This window comes from Phytophthora ramorum, assembly GCF_020800215.1.
Source record: "Phytophthora ramorum isolate Pr-102 chromosome Unknown Phyram_PR-102_s0006, whole genome shotgun sequence".
NCBI lineage: Eukaryota > Oomycota > Peronosporomycetes > Peronosporales > Peronosporaceae > Phytophthora > Phytophthora ramorum.
Window position 1 is genome coordinate 375928 of NW_027150652.1, and position 22329 is coordinate 398256.

At 53.9% G+C, this 22329-nt stretch overlaps 4 protein-coding genes across 4 annotated transcripts; 1 reads left to right on the forward strand and 3 right to left on the reverse strand.

Moving 5' to 3' along the window:
- Positions 1–58: 58 nt before the first annotated feature.
- Positions 59–3181, reverse strand: KRP23_6939 (Vam6/Vps39-like protein; the record flags this gene model as incomplete). The annotated part of the gene is made up of 1 exon (XM_067892189.1): positions 59–3181. The coding sequence occupies one exon, from the start codon at positions 3179–3181 to the stop codon at positions 59–61; it is 3123 nt and encodes a 1040-aa protein (XP_067744093.1).
- A 149-nt stretch (positions 3182–3330) lies between these two features.
- On the forward strand, positions 3331–4995 carry KRP23_6940 (Cryptochrome-2; the record flags this gene model as incomplete). The annotated part of the gene is made up of 1 exon (XM_067892190.1): positions 3331–4995. One exon carries the CDS (start codon positions 3331–3333, stop codon positions 4993–4995), a length of 1665 nt encoding a protein of 554 aa, XP_067744094.1.
- Positions 4996–5485: 490 nt separating this feature from the next.
- Positions 5486–7205, reverse strand: KRP23_6941 (uncharacterized protein; the record flags this gene model as incomplete). Its single annotated transcript, XM_067892191.1, has 9 exons — positions 5486–5928; positions 5996–6247; positions 6315–6411; positions 6477–6513; positions 6572–6669; positions 6738–6838; positions 6913–6979; positions 7058–7092; positions 7157–7205. 9 exons carry the CDS (start codon positions 7203–7205, stop codon positions 5486–5488), a joined length of 1179 nt encoding a protein of 392 aa, XP_067744095.1.
- Positions 7206–7617: 412 nt separating this feature from the next.
- KRP23_6942 (Dynein-1-alpha heavy chain, flagellar inner arm I1 complex) lies at positions 7618–21658 on the reverse strand (the record flags this gene model as incomplete). The annotated part of the gene is made up of 2 exons (XM_067892192.1): positions 7618–21314; positions 21391–21658. The coding sequence occupies 2 exons, from the start codon at positions 21656–21658 to the stop codon at positions 7618–7620; spliced, it is 13965 nt and encodes a 4654-aa protein (XP_067744096.1).
- Positions 21659–22329: the final 671 nt, after the last annotated feature.

Here is a 22329-nt window from a genome sequence, read left to right on the forward strand (position 1 = left end):
TTTTTCACACCAACTCGAGCTAACGAAGCATTGCTACGCTGCTAACTGCGAAGCTTGCTCAAGAGAAGCGCTCCCCCGTGACAGGGCAAAGCTGAAGATTGCTGTTGGTACAGTTGTAATGCACGACCTTGCCGTTCGGGTAAACAGCGAACACGATATCGCCAATGCGCTTGTGGCACACCGGGCAAAGCGTGTTCGGGTCGATCTGCACGCTTTGAGTTAAACGCTCAACGCGATCGCACTGGACCTGAAGGTTGTAGACGTTCGACAATGACTTGGTAATACTCATCTCGCGCACGTTGTGGGCGCTGTGTGGCAAGGCCTGTGCGAAGAATTCACCCAGCTTCGACAATGGTGTGCTGGGCGGCACCATCTCCAGCACCGTTTCGCCGTCCAGGTTTTTGCCGTGACGAGCGAGCAGTTGGAAGCCGAAGTCGTTAAATGCCGCTTTCTTGGACTCATCGCGAGGCGAAAAGCAAATCTTCAGCAGCTCCATCAGCGCCTCGTTACGCTCCATCGCAACAGCTCCAGCTCCGACCGATTTGTTCGTAGCTGCTGACGAGCCTACTGACGGTGCACGGGTTCCATACTTGACTGAGTAGCTCTCTGCACCACGCATATCGTTCAGTTCGTAAACCAACGAAGTCACGGCCTCCTCGTGCAGTGCACCGCGGCCACAGAGAATGACGAACTCGTTGTAGAGTGGCTTGCCCTTGATTTTCTCCACCAGCGGTGCCACGTCATAGCGTGATGAGCTAGCCTTCAGGAATTTGAGTAGTCGCTTACGTGCATCACCCAGCGCACCAGGCTCCTTGCCTGGCTGGGACTTGGATGGCACGTCTCCGCGGGCTACAAGCCGAAGCGTTTCATCCAGATATTCGAGTGCTAAGCGAGTGTGGTGCGGGTCAACCACGAGTGACGTTGCCCCTCCGTCTGGGCCACGCGTTGGTTCGTCATCGTCGTCGTTGTCTCCAGCCAAAAAGTGACTATAGCTATCGTTAACCCCAAGCTCTGCCGCGGCCGGGTCCGCGAAGGCGGTAAAGCCTCTGCTGCTGCCTTCAACTGCTGCGCTGCTTCCACCAACTCCGCTGTCAATTGCAGAGGCACCCGCCGCGCCACCAGCGAGTGCCGTTCCAGCTTCACCAGTGGCCTTGACTAGAGTTTCGAGATATCTTTGAACAATAGCGGGATCATCCGAGTGCTGCCGCAGATGCGCAACCACGTCATTCGAAGCCAACGGTGGCCGGCGGTCAGTGAAAATGCGCAGAGCCTGCTTAGCAGACGTCGCTTTAATAATCCAAATTGACTGCTTGAAGATAAACTCGCTCTCTGACTCGGGTATGGCAACAAGTACATCAATGGCTGCCTCAATTGGAGACTTGGGCATACCGCTGGACCCTCCACGCTGCTTGTACTCGCCGTGGTGCAACAGAGCAAATACTTCCAAGGCCTCGTCGTAACTTTGATGAGCACACAGGAGCTGGCCGGCTTCATAGTACAGTTTTTGCTTCGTCAGCAGCGAGCGGGATGATTCCAGCTCAAGTGCGCAGCCTCCAAGAGACCCTGGCGGACCTTCCACATCTGGATTCGGCTCCTGGATGAGAACAAGCAGCTCCTTGTAGCGCTTAAAGTGGACGTACAGACGGAAGAGCGCTGTATCAATAGCTTCAACGCGACGCGCGTCCTTAGGCGTTGCACTCGAGACTGCACGACCGCGCGCCGACGACATCGTACGCACGCGGGCACGAGCCTTGTCGCGCATGTGCTTCTTATACTGGTTCAAGAACTTGAGAAGTGCTTTCTGCGCAACATTAACGAGATCCGCCGCGTCAGTCTTGGCGACATCACTGTCTAGCGGGGCACGGGGCGAGGAAAGCAGCTCCTGGATAACGGATGAGATGTCGGGTGCAGAACTGTTGCCACGCGGCAGCACTTCGGGCTTGAGCACTGAGGGCTCGTACGCAAACGAGGAGCACTGGAGGTCCGGGAAGAAGGCAATAAACTCACAAGGCTCAATAGCTGCGCGGTACATGTAGTCTGCGGCTTGGTCAAATTCCAGCCGACGCAGCAGCGCCACTGTGGCCTGGCGCTGGAACCGTTTGATCTTGCTGCGCTGCTTGTCGCTCGACAGCGACGAGATGGATTTCCGCACCAAGTTCTGCGCCTCGTCAATCTGTCCTCGATCCAAAAGCTCGCCGACCTGTTGATCCAGTGGCATCGGTTCAATCTTCATGACACTGGAAGTGCCGTTCGCTTCTCTCACACCGACAATCACCACATCCTCAGTATCTCCACTCTGCCTGGGCTCCATATCCCACTTCATGCCGTTGCCAAACATGCACGCGGCTCGTGTAAGCGGCATAGTCTGCACCAGAGCTCCATCACTAGCTCGATGGATCTCCACGCCCACTCTGGGCACCAGCGCCAGCAGGTATGGCGCCGAGAACTCGACGTGCTGCGGGCTCTGAGACCACGTGAGCGAGTTCTTGGGCAGCGTGTCGCCCGTGAAGCCCACGAAGACCCCGACGCGGTCCATGACCGCCACCAGAATCTCCTCCTTGGGAAGCAGTTTGACTACGGGGAAGACCGTGGGGTCCTGAATCCCGGGGGAGTTGATCTGCGTGGCCTCTCCGGACTTGTCGTTGAGCAGGAAATAGTCCTTCCGGAAGCCCACGACCACCTTGTTTCGGTACCAGCTCATGGCCTCGGGTACGTCCTGCGTGCTGAACTCTCTCAGAAAGACGTAGCTCTTGTCGCTGCTGTGGTATTGGTAGATGGCGATGGCCTTGCGCTTGAGCAGCGCCACACCCAAGCGGAAGTGCGGCGGCCCGCGTTGGTTCACGCACACCAGACGCACGTGGTGCGCGTTGGCCTTCGAGAAGTCAAAGTCCAGCGGCTTGAGGTCCGTGGCGCCGTGGGCCGACAACTGCCCGTTGGACACGGCCACGAGCATGCGGATGTGGGGCACGGCCAGAAGCTGCTCCACGCGCTGGCCGTGTGGGAACGTGTACGAGGCTGTGCACGTGGACGTGCCCTTGCGCGTGTCGTACATGGCGAGACGTCCATCCTTGGAGCCTACCACCACGCGCGACGAGTAGTGTGTTACACACTCTATCTTGCCCTCGAATCCCGTGACCACGGCGCTCGACCGGAACGCCACGCGCTGCTCGGAGGTCGACATGGCGCCTACAAGGGGGCTCTGATACTTCTTGCGCGGATTGCGAAGTGAGGGAAGCGTGGTGTCCTGTACTTCAAATTGGAGTGGCAAACATTATAGATGATATTTTACCTTTTAAATAATGGCTACATTAACTTCAAAAACGATCTTTCATGAAGGTGGTCGTGTGGTTCCGGAGAGACCTGCGTCTGCATGACAATTTGGCGCTGAGTGCGGCGCTGCAGCTGATGCAGCAGCAGCAAGGGGTGGAGCTCATCCCGCTGTACGTCATCCACCGCCCGCAGATCATGCGCTGCGGCGCCAACCGCTTCCAGTTTGTGCTCGAGAGCGTCCAGGACTTGGCTCAAGCGCTGGAGACGCGCGGCTCGCGACTTGTGGTGGCAAAAGGAGACGCACTGCAAGTACTAAGACGGCTGCTTCCTACCTGGGGTGTGACGCACCTCATTTTTGATGCAGTGAGCGAGCCGTACGCCGTGGAAAGGGACAATCGCGTCCAGACGCTGGCCAAGCGCCTGGGCGTACAGACGCAAGTGACCCACGGCTACGAGCTGTTCGATTTGGATGCAGTGATCAAAGGTTATGGAGGCAGAGCTCCCAAGACTTACCAGATGTTCCTTCGCCAAGTGGGGAAGCAACGCAAACCGCCCAAGCCTCTTCCCACGCCAGAGACGCTGCCTGCTTTGGCCTCGAAGCCCAGTGAACTGTACCAACTAGTTCTGGACTACTGGAAGGATAGAAATAAGGTGGACTACGTGGTGAAACAGAAGGAGGAAGAGGAGGAGGAGGAGGAGGATCCGGAAGAAAAAAACAACCAACTTGATGAGATTGCGGGCCCTGACAAGCTGTTTACGCTTCCAGAATTGACGGACTTTGGCTACGAGGCTATCAAGAGACATTCATTCCTGTATGGTGGAGAGCAGAAAGCGCTGGGCATTTTGAAAGAGTACTGCAAAGATGAAGAGCGTGTCGCCAAGTTTGAAAAGCCCGATACGTCCCCGGCGCAGATACCCCCGACGCCCTCGACGACAGCGTTGAGCCCATACTTGTTTTACGGCTGCATGAGCCCCCGGACGTTTTTTCATCAACTGAAGGCGATTCAAGAACGCAGTAAAATGATGTCGCAGCCTCCTGTGAGCTTGGAAGGACAGCTTCTTTGGCGGGAGTTCTACCATTGCCATGGTCATGCGAATCCGTATTTTGACAAGATGGAAGAAAGCCCAACGTGTCTGCAGGTCAATTGGCGTTGGCACATAATTCCTGACAAGAAGGAGGACATGACTGATGACGACCAGCTCGCTCGCTCGCAGTTCCAGGCTTGGAAAGAGGGTCGGACTGGTTTCCCTTGGATCGACGCCATCATGACTCAGCTGAAGGAGGAAGGCTGGATGCATCACTTGGCGCGTCACTCAGTAGCATGTTTCCTAACACGCGGTGATCTGTACATCTCGTGGGTGCGTGGACTCGAGGTTTTCCAAGAGTACCTGATAGACCACGACTGGAGTCTTAACGCCGGCAACTGGCTCTGGCTTAGCAGCAGCTATTTCTTCACGGCCTACTTCCGCGTGTACTCCCCGATCAGCTTTGGCAAGAAATCGGACCCGGAAGGCCACTTCATTCGTAAATATATCCCGGCGCTGAAGAAGATGCCTGCCAAGTATATCTATGAACCGTGGAAGGCCCCAATGACTCTGCAGCATGCCACAGGGCAAAGACTATCCGTGCCCAATTGTAGACCACAAGGAATCGATGTCCCGATGCGTGGCCGGCATGAAGATGTCTTATGCCAATGGCCAGTATGGTACTCCACCGGTTCCTGACCCCTCTGCTCGCAACAAAAAGCGTCGGCGTGAGAACTCGGAGGCATCCGACGACTAGACCGCAGTTCAGTGTGCGCATCCGTATGCACACCACTAGTATGACGGCTTTGTGCAAGGCGTGCCTGAAAAAAAACAAGAGTTGTTCTCGTAGCGGGATCGAGTGGTGGTCTATTGTTTACCGCCTCCACGGTCGAAGCACCTCTCATTCATACAACTGCACCGAGCGTATCCACCGTGTCGAACATAAAGAAGACCTATGCTGCAAGCTTGAAAGCGCGATGAGCTCCGACAGAATGTCACTACAAGACAGCTCGGGCAGTGCACGTGGTCAAGCAATATCGGTTCTGCACTTGCCACGCATAACTAATGTTCAGGCGGCAGACAGCAATAAAACGGTGACATTCATCAACGTTTAATTGGAAATCTTTGAAAATGCGCAAGCTCCTCGAGCCACCCTAACACATGTAGAAGTACTGCATACTACCATCAATTAAGTCTTACCTCCTGCTTGCAATCCAACTTCTTCTTCATGAGCAAGATCCTCTCGACTGAGCTGGGCATTGTTACCGAATATCCATTCAAAGAAACGCTGTGGACGAACAACAAGATCAGTATCTGATCTCGCAGACGTCGCCGACACTGGCAGTGCCATTGGCAATGGGAACTGACTGGGCAGGTGCAGAGCTCCCCCGGGCACCTGGTTCGTGACGACTCCAACATTGTCTCCATCCCCACTTGGACGAGGTGGCTCCGTCGAAGGGGCTTGAGACGGCTGGTTGCCTTCGTCCTCCGAGCCACTTACGTTCACCCCATCGAACAAGAACTCGCCAACAATCGCGCCTCTGTCGCTGCTGCGTGGCGGAGGAGATCGGTAGCTCGTTGCTGGGTTGGCATCACGCCGTGGGGATGCCATTCTGCGGCGCTTTGGTGGTCCTGCAACAACAATTGTACTGCTTAATAGAGCTTGCATTGTACACCCGAGACTAATTCAAAATCGTACCGTAGATGTCCAGCCTGCTACGTCTGCCGCTGTCAGGTGATTCACAACGCTCGCGAGATTCTCGTCGGTCCTGGCGGCGCCCAGAGCGGCAGCTTGAGCGTCGTTCGTTCCCATGACCCAGCCGGGAAGAACGCACGTCAGGACGTACTAGCCCTCCTCGTCCTCGCCACTTGACACGGCCCCACATATCGTTGACCCAGACAATTCGTGAGGCAAGCTGCTGCAAGTCCCCCGAGACGGTGTCCCAAAAGCCTACGCAGTTGCGAGGTTATCAAACGATCGATAGCTCGACCATTTTCGACCAAGAACTTCCACTCACCGACGACCCAAACCTCCTTTCGGAGTGCATTGCGCACGTAACCAAGGGACGTATGAAAGTCTCCATCACCGCTGAAGACAATCAGGCGGTCGATGTGCTGTAAACAACCGCAGCGAGAATAACTAAAGCTGCCACATAAGACCTGTGCTTCGGAAGACGTACATTTTCCAGCGTCAGCGTTAGCATTTTAGTTGCCATTCTGTACAAACACAAGCGCGTTAGTCAGTCTTTTGCATATGCATTCTGCATAATCGTACCCGTTGTCGACACCTTTCTGCACATTTTGCGTAAACCTGTATCCGCACTTCGTGCAGTGGCAATTGTATCTCTTCGTGGAGAATACTTCGACCTGAAACTGCACGCAGAGAGCAACATCTTGTCAATAAGCAACGCTCAGTGTATCAGCTAGGCTAGAAGCTATACCTGCGCCCCCAGCGGACGTGCGAACTTCAAAGCATGGTACTGGGCAGCCAGCGCACTATTTCCCCGCGCGTCGCTCCTTTGGCTGTCGAAGTACCAGCATTCTGAGCAGAACAGCACTAGTAGTCAGCATCAAAACTGCTCAAATGGTTAACCGATCCTGTCTACCTAGCGTTACCTTCAAACTCGGTCGCAGCCAGCTCCTCGAGCTCGGTCCGAAGGCTTGCAAAGTCGATGTTTCCTCCCTTGGCCATTCAAACAATAAATGCACAAAGGTTAGTACTCCTCAGCGCAACAAGCAGCATCGTCTGCGTCGCACTCACCAAGCCTCGCGCTTGAATTCGAGCGTACGACCCATCTGCACACAAACACATCACTGGGTCAGCCCCATTACAGAAGAGGAAGCAACAAGCTCGCCATACCAATGATCAGCGCGGTGGTCTTGCTGCGGCCCTTCCTTTTCTTGGCCATAGTTCTCCCGCTTGTCAAATTGGAAACTAACTAGAAGAAAGAAGACGCCTTGTCGGCTACATCGTCCCTCGTCCCAAAGCTCGCGCACGCACGGTTAGCAAATCGTCACGCGGTTTACCGTATGCTTAACTGTCGTGCTCCGAGCCGTGTAACCATTCCCTCTTTTGCCAACGTTTCTTGTAGCTGCTACGATGTGAGCAGGTTGTTTGTAGCAAGAGCAACCGTGATAAATTCCTGCGCGAGGATGTCTTGTTAAAAAGCAAAAGCAGAACAGTGCACTTCGTAGATATAGTCCGTGTACATACAGCATATATTCTCTTTTCAGCCAAGGGTAATAATCATCGATGAACATACACGAATTTCTGTACAAGCATCATGGCTACATTCGACTTCAACGTGGTCAATTGCTCTCCTAGTAGTCGGTGTTGAGTGCGAGGGCGACACCTTGCAGTACCCAGTGCGAGGCGTGCTCGGTGGAGAAGAGATCTGCTTCGAAGACGAGTCCGACGCCCATGGCGTTTCGACGAGACTGGGTCACGTACACTGGTGTGCGGAACGTGTTCTGCAGCTTGAGGCGACTAGCCTCGATGGGGATGACCTGCAGAATGGGCAGCTCTTCCACGAGCTGCTTGGGTCGCTGTGGGGCGAGACATCCATGATCGAGGTCCCAGGATGCGCCTTCTAGGAAGAGCCCCTTGACGTAGCACCCGGCGTCGTCCTTCGTGCCGTCGAGCACAGGCAACTGCGAGTCGTGCGTGTAGCTCGTGACCCGCGTGTACAGCGTCGACTTGTCCAGCGGCCAGTTCTTCGCTCGGCAAGTGGCTTGCACGAGAGCGGTGAGATACGACTCAGGAATTCCTAACCCCGAAAGCCACATGACGCGCGGGTCGCCGTTTGCGATCCAGTCCATGTACTGCTTGAAGCGCTGTGTGAAGTGCTCCATCCAGCTGCCAAGCGGCTTCTCTGTCTTGGGACACAGTGAGCGCCACAGGTTGGGCAGGAACCCATCGTACAGCGCATTCCCCACGGCATCCAGCTCATCGCTCATGCCGATTTCTCCGACGAGAGCCTTCTGGAGATCTCCAAGCGATACGCGCATGCGCGCCGTAAGCAGGTTCCAGCGGTCGAGTTCTTGGAGCAGCACCACTTGCGTGGGCGTCGGTGTAAGGCCCAGCTTCTTGCGGATTTGGTCCACATCGACCGGCTCTGGAACCTTTGACTGGATGTCGCTAGCCACGTTACCGATATGGTCTTCACGGGATATACCTGCGCCCGACTGCGCCGACCTCGGCTGAAGAGAGATCAAGTCCTTCCACACGCTCTTCGACATATTCGTGTAATAGCCGATCTCGGCGTTGGGGTGTAGACCAAACACTGCAGGACTATTTGTCAATGGCAAAGTCTCAACCGTGGCCACGTAGTCGTCCAGCCGAAGTGCTAACGGGCTCGAGTTGCCGTCCAATGCACCAGGAAGTACGTAGTCGAAGCCTGAGCGGCTGAAGTAGAAGCGCTGGCAGTCGTCAAAAAGGAAGTCGCCCATGTACTCGGACAAATATGTGGTGAGGATCCGCCGGTCGTAGTCGTCGCTGACGCGGCCGCCGTACATGGCGTCGCCGATCAGGTACTTCAGCGAGCCCCAGGGAAGCTGCTCGTCGCCATCCTCGTACGCCTTGTAGAGGTAGAGGCTCAGCAACTTCCGCGAGATGGTGAAGTCCGACTCGTTAAAGTCGTAGCTCACGTTCCAGCCAATCTTGCCGTACTTGCGCCGCTCCAGCACCACAGCATGCAGGAAGCACAGCACGTAAACCACAGAGCGGAACGCTGCGTGAGGACATTCTTCCAGCATTGTCTGATCTAGTTTCGAGTAGAGACTTCGCATGTTCTGCTTGAGACCGTCAGGCGGCTCGGTGACCACCTTTAGCGAGCGCTGGAGGATACCCAAGGGGAATCTGTCCGTCGGCTCCGTGGTGAGCCACAATCGGAAGTCCTTGTGGGGCTTTGTCATAGCCAAAAGCATTTTCTCCAACGTTCGCAGCCAGCTAGCGAGCAGGTGACAGTTTTGCAACAGTACCCAGTGTCCACGCGTTGCTCCTGCTTCTAGCATTTGCTCAGCTAGAGGTCCTTGCCCCTGTCCCAGTGCCAGGAATTTGAATCGATGACCAGAAAAGCCGTACTCGTCGCCCAAGGTTTGGATGTCGCTCTGGGGATCAGCACCCGGACTCAAGATGCAAACAATTGGTGATGTGGCGGCGCTCTGGCTGTAAATCCGCGCGTAGTCCAGCACGGGGGGCTGGACGAACTTTTCTCCCATCATTGCCATCACGAAGAGCTTCATGGCATTGTACACACGGTCCTGTCGGAAGCACCTGAAGACCAGCAGCTTTTGCAAGCTGGACAGCTTCTCCGAGTATCCACAAGGAAGGTCTGCGAGCTCAGGAGCTTCGAGGTCGTACCAAGCTTTCCATTCGCTTGTCTTCTGTGCAAAGTCGGACATGAGTGACCCAAACACGCTGCCTTCTCCTTCGCCAAGCCTGCTGAGGCAAAGGAGGTCCTTCCATCCAGCAGTCGACACCCACGTAATGTCCTCCGGCTTCTGCTGAGATGCGGCATCCAGAGATGTGTCCCCCTTGAGGAAGAAGTCGAGCTCAGCTCGGTTGAGATCACCCGAAGCACCCAGGATCATGCACGTCATTTGGAACGAGAACATGAGTTTGTGCCGCTCAAAGATGCCTGTGCACGTGTAGTCGTACATCATCTCCGTGATCGAATGTACCATGAAGCGCAGTCGCTTCTCAAGGACAACATCGCGTTTGGCCGTCTCGAGAGCTGTGTGGAAGACCGTGAGGAAACTCGCAAGCGAGATTTCGTACATCTTCATAATCGTCGCGAGAGCTGCCATGGCAAAGTACATAATGGACCCGCGTAGCGCCACGGGTGTGTACACCTCGCGAGCCTTGGTGATCTCGTCCTTGGTGAAACTTGCCAGCTCGAGCTTCGCACTGATTTCAGTGGCCTTGTTCTTGGTCTCGTCAAGAGTAGCGATGAGCTCTTCATTGTCTAGGATGTTCCCGGAGCTGCTCGATAGTTCCCGCAGCAGGGTGTCTTCGAGCTCCACGATCAGCTGGGTGCTCTCCGACATCTCCGTCACGAGGTCGCTGTACTGCTCCTCCAGATCAGGTCTCTCGTGGGCGACCACAACATTCAGCAACTGGTTTGCAAGGCCGTCTTGAGTCACGCTGTAGTTCACGATCATGGTCTTGCCCATGACTTCAGGTGAATAGTGTGGATTAGCAAGCTTCGATGTGAAGTATAGGCGGAAGTTTGCATCCCACTCGACATTCTTGTCCCCTAGCTTGATGAGTCGCTGTGATCCCTCCATGAACGTGCTCTTCTCGAGCACCGGGTCCAGTATCGGATCCAGCTCTTCGTCGACGCTTTCAAACAGGAACGGGTTACCGAACTGAATTGCCAGCTCCAAGTGCTTCATGAAGTCTGGGTCGCTCAACGTCTTGACAGTCAAACTATTCTTCTCTTCCTTCTTCTTGATCCAGTTCACAGCTTGTTGCTGTGGATCGATACACAACGGGAAGCGACTGGCCTTCGTGGTCAGGATACCATTCTGGACTGAGTGTTCGTCTGCTGGTAAGCCTTCAGAGACCCACTTCTGGATAGTTGCATCGTCCGTGAGAGAGCTTTCTAGACGGAAAGGTGTCGTCACAGGAAGCTTGCGCGACTCGATGTCCTGGAAAAAGTCGCGGTAGATGAGGTCTGACCGGTAGTCGAAGCTGAAAGCCCCGGCATAACTTAGGAAACTGGCCGTGAGCAAGCAGTCACCCACGAGTCGCTCGCTCTGCAGGTTGAGTGAATCGACATCCTTTGTCCAGCGCGTACGCTCGGAGCCGAGACCAGCGAGCAATTTGCTTGCTGCCTGCAATCGCTTCTGCATCTGGTCTGCTTGAGTCTTGAGCCCTTGCAGCTCCGAGTTGGCTTCCTGGAACTGGGTGGACAAGGTATCGAGCTCTGTCTTCAGTCGATCGAGCGTAGCCTTGAGGTCCGCAAGCTCCTGTTCTTTAACGGTCTGCTCCTTCTCCATCGTCTTCACCTTGAGACGCAACGGCTCGACGTTTTTGGCCACATCGTGATACTTGACGATGGCCACTACCCACACGAGCAGCCCAGCCCCAGCCCTCGAGATCGATTTCATGTTCTCAATGTTGAGATCCGGGTTTTTGAAGAACGTCTTGATCTTCGTGATCATCTTGGACGAGATTTTGTCCTTCTCGTACTCCTTGAGCAACGTGATCAGGTTGGCGTTACTCAGCATGACCTTGGCACCTTTCCAGTCCAGGTCTAGCTCTTGGCCCGTGGGCTTGAGAATCAAGACGCACATACACACTGACATCACCAATGGCGGTGGCGACGCAAACGATTTAAGTTCCGTCAGATCCGCCTTGGAGAGATCCTGCAGTGCCGCGGCTGCTGCTTCCACGGCGGGAAGAGCTTCGAGCAAAGCTGCATCCGCTTCTTCTTTCTCGCGAGCGATGAGAACTGATGCTTTCTCGCACTCAATTTGTGTCGCAGCAGCAACCTCTTGCTGCTTCGACGCGACAGTTGACTTCTCCTCAATAGTCTTGATCAGTGCCTCGCATGCCAGCGTCTTCTCGTCCACGATCACCTTCTTCTCGGACAGTTCGATCTGCATCACATCCACAGCTTGGGCAGCTTCAACGAGCTTTGTGAGACCACCTTTTAGACGAGCGATACTGGCCGTGACCTTGAGCTTGTTCTCTTTGAGCTGCAAACGGTAGTTCGAAATGAAATCGAGGTAGTTCTTTGGCGTCACGTAGTAATGACGACGAAGCTCTTCACCAAACTGGTGGGCAACACGAACCACTCTTAAATGCGCGTGCACGAGATGGTTAGTCACCTGTTCGCGAGACTCCTCCGGAATCGCCTCTTCGGCCAAGAAGTACTGCGCCACGTTTCGCAGTGCATCTTCGGGCCACGCGAAGAACCAGTCGATAACTGTGGCTGACACAAGGCCAGGGAAGTTGCGGCATCGGGTTCGAAGTGTACTACCCGAAGGAGACATCGCTAGAATCACGTGGAGGTTCTGACGGCATAGGTTCACGTAGAATCTCCAGCAGCTTTCGTTTGTTTCAACAAGCCCAGCGGCCTTGACTTGATCACGCACGGAACTTGCAAGTACGTCACGCTCATCCGTCTCAAATAGCGCGGGGACAACACCTGTAGTAAGCATGTTGTTGATAAACTCGAGGAAGCCTTCTTCCACGGCGTGTGCATCTGTGAACAGGAAAACGACAGGCTTCTTGCCTAGCATACGATACAGGTCTTTGAGGTTCTCACGGAACTCCGTCTCGCCATATCCTCGAGTCAGGAAAATCTCAAAGAGGTCGTACCCGGCCGTGAAAGCTGCTAGCCGCGAAAGACTCTGCTTGCCACTGCCACCCACGCCTATCAACAGAGCGTGACCCAGCGGGTTACGGATGATACGCAAAATGCGCGACAGGTGCTCCAGTGCCATCTCAAACAGGACCAGAGCCATAGGTTTGTTGTCCAGGTTGTACGTCTCCAATGCTTCGTCGAATATGCCGCGAATGCGGCGGTACGACTCCATGTCCTGGTACAATCGAGCATCTTCAGTCGCAGCCTGCCCAGTGATACGTCCAATGCAGTCTGCATAGTCGCCAAAGATGAGAGGGTCTGCAGATGCTACCTCCGCCTCATCAGGGAACGAATCGCGTAGAATCTGAGAGATAGCACCATCCACTAGCGCGTTGTCGGACTCACTTGTAAGACGATCGCAGAAAATCCGCTTCACTTCGTTGCGCCACAGACGCACAATCGTGCCAACGCTGTCGAACTTGTCCGTTGTGGCCATGCAGATGCCTTCGCAAACTCGACCGAGGTCGCGAAGGTTGAAAATGTAGTGGAACTTGGACGGCGTGGGCGGCAATTTCTCGAGCGTGAACTCGAAGAATTGAAGCAGCGCCTCGGTCAGTTTAATCCCTTTAGCTTGAATTGCTTCGTTGAAATTGCGCAGATATGTGGTCACGATAGAGCCGTAGATGTGCTTCAGCACCTCTTTTGTCGGAGGTGTGAGGTTGTACACGTTGAACTGTGCCACGAAGCGCGGGTCGACTTGGTTTCGGCCACCACCGGGAGGTCCCATGGCCCCGATGAACAGCAAGTCTTTCAGAATACGGAGGTCAAGCTCCTTTCCACGATCATAGATACTGCCACGATTCATGACAAAGTGCAGAAGAGCAATCGGTTGCTGGGTTCCGTAGAGATCCACCTTGGGCATGTTCAAGTCATCGATGAAGATCAGCAGCTTCTTCCCCGCGGGAGGACCGTAAATCTTGCCCGAGCGCTTGTCCACGTTGGCTTGAATGTTCGTCTGGACGTCCAAACTGCTTGTACGGCTTGAGAAATTAATACTGAGCGTCGAGCATGTCTGCTGGTCCAAGTCCTTGAGGTAGCTCTGAATTGTCACCGTCTTTGCTGTGCCGCTTTCGCCTACGAAAAGAATCGGCTTCTCCGTGCGCATGCAGCTAGCGAGAATGAAGCTGTAGAGTACCGAGTCGGTGGTGGGGACAAACACACGAGAGAAATTGAACGGAGCGGGTTCAGCGTACGGCACGACTCGTGATTCCCACGGCTGCCATTTTCGCGTTTCCAAGTCAAAGAAATTGTAGTAGAGACTCGTAGCAGGGAGCGGGCAGTCTGCAATCTTGCGGATGAACTCGTTGAACCGCACTCGACTGCTTCCGAGCAGTGCCGCTCCCAATGACCATACAACACTGAACAAGAAGAGGCCTTCGACGCTCGCCCGGTCCGTAGTTGGGTCCAACGATCCATCACTTGGCAGGAATGCATCCAGTGAGATGCAGAGCTGCTTGCACATTTCCATGTTGCTAATGGGAATTACTTGCTGGCACTTGGCCACCACCTCGTCCGCTCCGAAGACCCCTTCCAGAATGAAGTCAATACACTTGGGCACGTATTTATCAAACAACTCGAGAAGCACTATGCGGTCTAGTGGAGTTGAAAGTGTTCCTGGAGGCGGTGAATTGGAGGTAGCAGGCGCATCCGCCGCTGGAGTCACTGCTACGAGCGGATACTTTTTCTTGAGCCACCGCTCGTAGTACGGTCGATAGCCGAGGTTCTTTGGATCGACCCAAACCATACCACAACGACTAATGGTAGCGGGTGAAGCGTACTGTAAATCAAAAGTCTCACAGATCATGCTGCAGTGAGTCTGCAGTCGTATGCGCTCACCGTTAGGCAGCGTCAGCAATTTGTTGTCATCCATGACACTGTTCATATTCTCCACCCAGACGGCGTCGACATCACCGTCGTAGATTAACCAGCGCTTTTCGTTCTCCTTCCCAGCGGGGAGAGGTTGATTGAGCTCACGGAAAAGCTTTGACAGCACACCGTCGGTCCAGTCGCGGGTGACTGGGTCCATGGTGCCATAAAGCTCGGCAATCGGCTGGGCTTTCGGGTTGAGCACAAAGATTTTAACCTGTTCGTCCAGAGCTGTTTTCGATGCGGCAGCAAGAGTGTTGAGTACCAGCGTCTTGCCGCCTCCTGTCGGTCCGACTATCATGGTCGTGTGACGCACAAGCATCGTCTCGTACATTTGAATGATCTTGTCAATCTGTTCGTTGTACACGGCGGTGTTAGTCGTGTTATACTCACCGGCAATGAGTTCTGCCTCGATGGCGTCTTTTAAGGCTGCGTATCCCACACGAGGGCAGTCCAGACCAGGGAAGAGGTCATTGATAAGTCCGTGGAAGAGCGGAACATCCTCGAATACGAACTTGGGCATATTACTATCACGCAGTGCCCGCATGAGCACCAAGTCTTCGTTCATGTCATTGTACTCACGTTTGAGCGATCCCGCCATAACCAACACACTCTTCAGAGCTCGGAGACCAAAATCGTAGTGGTACTGCTTCGACAGCTGCTCGCGCGAAAGCTTGTACAACACCGTCATCTTCTTTGCGAGCGACACAGCATTCTCAAAACCTTCAGAGAAGAGCATGATCTGACAAATTTGCAGCAAGTCGGGCACGATCATGGTCACTGGCCGGAAGAGCGCTTTGAGGTTGTCCGGAAGTTCCGTACGTCCTGCGTAACCAGGATTCATCGTGATGAAGAAGCCACAAGTGGCGAACCCTGCTGTGCGATGGATAGCAATCTCGGTTCCGAAACCAATATCAACAGTAGGCTTGTCGTAGTTGAGAGCGTTCTGGATAGCACGAAGTTGAGCAGAAACCACGGACAGCACTTCAATGTTGATTCGGTTGAACTCATCGAAGCAGCCCCAGGCACCCACTTGAACCAGTCCTGAGAAAATGCTACCCATGGCCTTGTAGTCAAGGCCTTCACCGCAGTTAATTACATAACACGGCAGTGCGAGAGATTTCGCGAGGTCTTTCACCGTTTCGGTCTTGCCGGTACCAGCAGGACCCGCAGGAGACCCTCCGAGCTTAAAGGTTAGTGCTTGAGTCAGTGTCATGTAACATCGATCCGTGAGTGGTGTGATAACAAGTCGCCCATTCAACCCCATGTACTCGTAGCCGTAGCGGAAGTTGCCTGTGCACTGACTGATAACAACGTCGTCCACGTCCTTCCGCCAGTAAAAGCGGAGCTGGGACTCCCACGCAAACTCTTTCTCGTTGAGGATGCTGTCACGCACGAATGAGTCCACAATATCGCGCGCGTGTACGTCAATGATCAATAGGGTGTTCACTTTCTTCCGTGTGAGCTTATCAAGTGGCTCGCGCACACGTCGCACGAGGCTGTTCAATTGTTCAGTTAGTCGTCCTTCCAGGCCTTTCATGGCGTACTTGTCGCCACCTTTGACCCGGTGGAACACGTCCTCCACTTCCCACGTCCACCAAATTTGACTTCCAACGAGCGACACCATCCCCAGTACGTCTTCCAGCCACTTCGTGCGATCCATATTAGCGTACTGAAACACACCCTCCTTAGCGATGCGCTGCAGGGTGGCTCGCATTTCGTCTTCCACACCGGTCATCCAGGATTCAACAGGACCTTCAACGGCCGATAACGTCCGGAATTGAAAGCCTTCACCTTCAGCGCTCTCCATAGCACCGACGCTCTTGTTGTTGCGTACAAAACTCAACAGCTTGACATTGTCAAAGAGCTTGAGCATGTGTATCTGGATAGATGTTGGGTCCGAAGATCCGAGAACACTCAGAAGCTCGTCATCAGAGATGAAGAAGAACCGTGGGAAGGAATTTCGCTTCGTGTCCAGATAGTCACTTAAGGACTTTTGACACTTGTCAAGTCTTTCGGAGAGAGAATGCAGCGTCTCCACTCGGTTTTCGGCCGTGCAAGCTTCCACTGCGTTGGCGTTCTTGTACGTAGCCCCCATGATGGTCTTCCACGCTTTGTCGATCGCGTCAAACTTCTTGGCTTCCTCTGGTAGCTGCTGGCGAATATCCTCCGCTCCAACAAAAATGCTCTCGAGGTACATCCACTTGCGCTGCACAACGAACCAAATATCCAAACACTCGTTCACCACGCCGAGACGCTTTTCCCACTTGCGAACACGCTCCGCAAAACTTGCAATGAAGCGTGAGCCAGACATCGTCTGCAAGTTCAGCATGTGGTCTTCCAGTGTGATCTTCAGCTCGTCTGCAGCTCGCAGCACCCAACCGCGATCAGTGCCATTCTTCTTGTACTTGACGAGCTCCAGCACTGCCTTTGACCACGAGTCTTCAATCTTCAATATCTCCTGCTCGATCTTTTGCTCCTGCATAGCTGCGTTTACAATCTCGCCGATCTCGGACGAGAATCGATGCAGCTTCATAGCAAACAGGTTGCCTAACGTGAAGGTTTTGAGGTTCATATCAAAGCGCACTTGGGTGACCGTCATGAGTTCTTCCCAGTGACGTGGCTTCATGGCTTCGTTCTTGAGGCTCTGGATTAGAGGGATACTCTCTTTGAAAGACAAAATCTGCTTCTCCACCTCCACGAATGTAGACATCGCTTTCAGGTCTTTCGGGATTTTGCGGCAGCGCTTCTCCAGCTCCTCAATGCCCTTGTTCATGGCCGCCACATCGAGCTCAGCCCAAAGCATACTCGAGAGGTTGCTGATAAACTCCTTTTGCTCTGTGTAGAGAGAATAGATCACGGCCTGCTTTTCCAGAGCCTCTGCAATTTGCTGCAGCTCCGGGTACGACGTAATTGGTAACGCAAAGAGGTTCTCAGCGTTTGCAAGCTCCTGACGCCGCGCCTTGAACACTGTGAGCTTCTTCTGAAAAGCCGATAGCATCTCGAGTCCAGCGTCTAGATCGATTGAACATGTCCCTGGTCCATGCTCAAGAAAGTCCTTCTTCATATTCTTGCACTCCTCGGCAAAGTTCACGGCGTCTTGCTTGGTCACACCTCTGAACTGGTCCTTTACTTTCACGAGCCGAAGGTCCTTTGTCTTCGATGAGAGGTACAGGTTCCTCCACCGCTGTTCCAGTGAGAACGCCTTGATGAATTCAGCGGGGTCTCCAGCAATGCTAAAAGTCTGGAGTGTGCGATAGCGCTCAATGATGTCGGCGTATTCGAGCTCCATCTCCATACCCATGTCGCTAATACTAGCAACGGTGTTTAACACCTTCTTGAGTGACTCGAGGTCTTCTGGGGTTGCATCCAGCTCTGCCTCAAGCTGGTCCATGGTAGCGCCGATCGAGAGCAGTTTTTTATTTGATACTTCCAACAGGATTTTGCCATAGTCGTCCTTCCACATCTCGGCTTGTTTGGCGATCGACACCGCCAAAGGCAGACAATTGATCTGCAAAAAGTCTGTGTCCTTCTCTGTGGGCTGATTGCGTACAGACTCTGCCAGTCGCGTGTACTGTGCCATACGCGTGTCGAAGTACACACACGGAGGTTTCTTGTCTGCAAGCTTTTCGAGAGCACTACGTCGCTTGGTGTTCCAGAGATTATACACCGTGTCGTATCGACGCCAGCTATCCAAGTATCGGTTCACGATATTGAAGACCTTGTGGATCTCCTGGTTCAGGGACAGCGTCATCTTAATGACGTACGGGTTCTGAGAGATGTCCGAGTAGAATGTAAACGTGATAGGCTCTTCATCCTCGTTGACAACGAGTGGCGCAGTCTCGCGGCAAGTTCCGTGCATCCAGCGGATAAAGGCTTTGGCACTCTCGACAATGTGCTTCACAGACTTGCTCAGGTACTTGTACATATCCGAGAGCGACGGTGTCACGATGATGTCCTTCCCGTTCATAGTAGCTTTCACCTTGCATAGTGGTGGCCGCTTGAGCTTGCCTCCTTCTCCAGGACCCATGACGGACATTGCACTGCTAATGTCCTTTGTGTGGACATTCAGCAGCGCCTGGAACGTCGTCATGGACGCGATGATCATCTTCGTGATTGCATTGAAAATGCGACGCTCCCAGTACATGTAGTACGTCGACATCTTCGGACTAGTGCCCGTGTTTACGCCGGCGACGATCTCTTCCACTTTGATCAATAGAGGGCCGATAGAACGATAACTTTGCACAAGCTCTTCAATACGCTGCATGCGGTTTCGCTCAACGAGCTCGTAGAACTCGCCCACCTCGGTCACGACGCCCTCCTCAAAGTCTTCGATCTTGATGAGTAGCGTGTTTTCGATGTCCATCACGATCTCCTCCACCATTTTGCTGCTCTTGTGAATCTGGCTTACGAGGTTTGCGAACTGGTTGAGCGCCTTGTTGCAGTTCTCAATGAAGCTCAGTACGCGCTGCGAGTTCCAGTTTAGAGGCGAAAACCCCACGCGCAGAACATCCTCGAGCGCTTTCAGCTGTGACCGCAGCAAGTGCGTCTCCACGGGTGTGAGCTCCGCGAGAAGTGAATCATAACGCCGGAGCATCAGCGTCAGTTCTTGGACGTACTGATGGTACTTGTCCTCCTGTAGCGTGACATTCAGAGCCTCCTCCGGGATTTCAAATCCAAGTCGGTCCAGATATTTGGACTCCTTGATTATCATCACCAACTCGGGTGCGAAGTTCGCGTAGAACGGTGGCGGTGGCAACTTGTAGAGCATAACTCCGGTTTCCGACTTGCCCGCCTCCAGCAGCTTTGGGCCCAGAATTGACTGCCTCAGACATTCGTTCGTGAGGGCAGGAACCTTCTCCTTCCAGTCTTTATGAAGCTGCTTGATGTACGCGTCCACGCCGCGCGCGAAAACCAAATATTTTTCTTTGACTTCTTCACCGTGGGGACTCTTAAGCAGGTCATTCATGGCACGAAAGCGCAGGATAGGCTTTTTGGCGCGTAAGTAGAGCGCGCGTGACCAACTGATGGCACCTGCAACAGGCGGGTGGTTCTTGTACACGGGTGGTCGGTGTTTGTGTCGGTGGAACTGATCCTCTAACTTTTCCAGCTCTTTCGTGTACTGCATGAGGATGTCCTTGTACTTCTCCATCATCTGCTTGTTAATTGACTCGCGCGACTGGATGTTTTGGAAGTTCTGCAGCAGATCAAACGCACCTTCAGCAGATCGGAGCTTTTGGAAAGACGTGTCGATGAACTTCCGCGTCATGTGCTCGATCTCGCTCACTTTGTCGCGAAACTGCACCATGACAGACTCCCAGCTCGTCTTGTAGCCACGGTCGAAAATCTTAAAGGGGACACTTTCGAACGGAGCGATGAGACTTTCCACGCGTGCCATGACTTCGTCAATGCCCTGGGAATCACCAGTCACAGACTTCAGCTCGGGTCCAAGGAACTTGTTGAACTGATCCAAGACCGTGGCAACCTCCTGCAGATTTTCACAGATCTTGGCCATGTAGTTTGTCTGTTCAAACAGCCGCTTTCGGTCGAACTCCCAGCGGTGGTCTGTCCCGCTGGCCTCGATGCGCTCACGTACTTTCATGTACGTCGAGTGCCACAACTCCAGTACCATTTTCGCCTCCTCAATGGCGTGCAGAGCATTTTCAGGACTTTTACGCAGGATCGTGTGGATGTTGATTTCCACCGCTACCTTGTCCACGATCTCTGACGCAATGCGCTCCATGAGAGGCACCATTCGCTCGTCTGTGTTGTAGTGACGTGAGATGATCCAGACCATGCGAATAGCATTCATCATTGACGGCAACGTGTCGGCGATCGTGGAAAAGGAGCCGCTCGCGATGTTCTTGAAGTGTCGCTCCAGAGTCGTGAGGAACTTGACATTGTCCTTCGCCTCGACGTAAAGTTTGCTGAGCTCTGAGAAATGGTACTTGAACGTGAGCAGCATGCTAGCCTCGACGAGTTCCAACAACTTCAGCATTTTCTGGACCGCCGGCATGTTGATCTGCTCGAAGATGGTGCTTAGCGTGGCGTTGCGCTCTCGCCAGAACTCGATCTCAGCCAGTGGCCCCTTGCGCTTAGGTGTCTTTCGCGTTTCCTGCTCCACAACGCTCGCTACGCTTTTTGACCATTCCTCCAAAGCCTGTTCGAGTGTGTTGATAAGTTCATAGTCATCCAAGTGAGACTCTGGCTTCGTGATGATGACGTCTGGAATGTTCAAGTGAATGTCGCCCTGGATCTGCTGAATCGCATTTGAGATCTGCGACGAGAACTTGACCAAGTTGCTCTTAAACTCGTTGCGTACAGCGTCAATCACCTTCAGCGCCTGGTGAGCAGCAGCGGAGTTCTTGGCGCCTGCATCGTCGCCTTCAGCACGTCCAGTAGCCTGATCCGCTCTCGAAAGTTGAGGATCCAACAGGGGCATGAACACGTGGCAAATGATCCCTTCCAGGTTTGACAGCAAGTCCCCTGTCGAGCAGCCAAGCTCGACGTTCGTATGCACCACTTTCTCATTCGCCTCAGTCACAACAGTCTGGATCGTCACTGGTCCCGCCGCCACCTTGATCAAAAACACTGTAGTCGACTCCGAGGACTCCGCGGGCAGCGAGTTCAAGAATGCGTGACACACTTGACGCGTAGCTGTCCGCGACCGCTTCACTAGTCTCTTCACTGTCTCCGTCTGTGGCGGAGGAGCCTCCGCATCAAGAAACAACTGCTCGTCCGTCGGCTCAATCGGTGATGCTCCATCACTTGGTGGCTCTGCATCGACAGCCACAACACAACATGCAATGAGTGATCAAGGCCTGACTAGTGCTATTATTCTTTCTCATCTGACCTGTCGGGGAGGCTTCTCGCGTCACTTCCACCTCTTCTTCCACCTCTTCTTCGAGTTCATACTGTTCTTCCCCCTTATAGATGAAGAGGACGCTGCCTGCCTCCGTCCGGGCTGAAAAGAACGACTGCACCAGCTCGGAAGCTACAGGGTCTGTTTGGTTGTCCGTGGCCTTAGCTGCCAGGAGCTGGTCGAAGACGGAAAGTTCCACATCCAGCGCTCGCGATACAAGGCGCCGCAGCCATCGACGCGTCTCATCGTCCAGCGACATGGTCTCTGTCCGAGCTGTGGTCTGCTTTACGGCGTTGCTGCTGCTGGCGGATCGCTGGCGCCGCTTTGGCTCGCGTCGTTTCGATCCGACGATCGGGTACCGGATCTGTGGCACATGGCTACAGACCACTTCAAGTTGAAGTGCAGGTTCGCATTGACGTTATCACTTTTCCAGTGTCCATGAGATGTTCAATCCATGGTTTTGGTGGAGTGGGGTGTTGGTTTTGAAACTCACGTTTTTGAACAGCTAAAACGAGCGAGTCCATCACTTAGGAAAGCGCTTGCCGAGGCGAATATGGAGTCGAAGCCACCTCCTCCTTCGTCGCTGTCTCGAGACGAGAATGGTGAGGCGTCAAGAATGTCACGTGTGACCAGCGATTTTGCTGCGGAAGTACCGCAGGTTATTTCCACGGCAGAAGGCAGAAGTGGAGCGCGATGGAGTCGATCATCTGCACTATCATCGTCGCCGCTGGATCTCCATCGGCGCTGCAGAGAGACTATTGAACGATGTGCTGCGCGATTGCGAGAACGACAGCGCAAGATGGAGCGACTGCAGGTCGCACTCCCTACTTCGAAGACAACGCGAACGACACGACAGCGTCAGGTTTGCCAGGATGCTGCGCCACCGTCACGCTCGACTCCGCCGAGACCAGCGAAGAGAAACAAACTTTC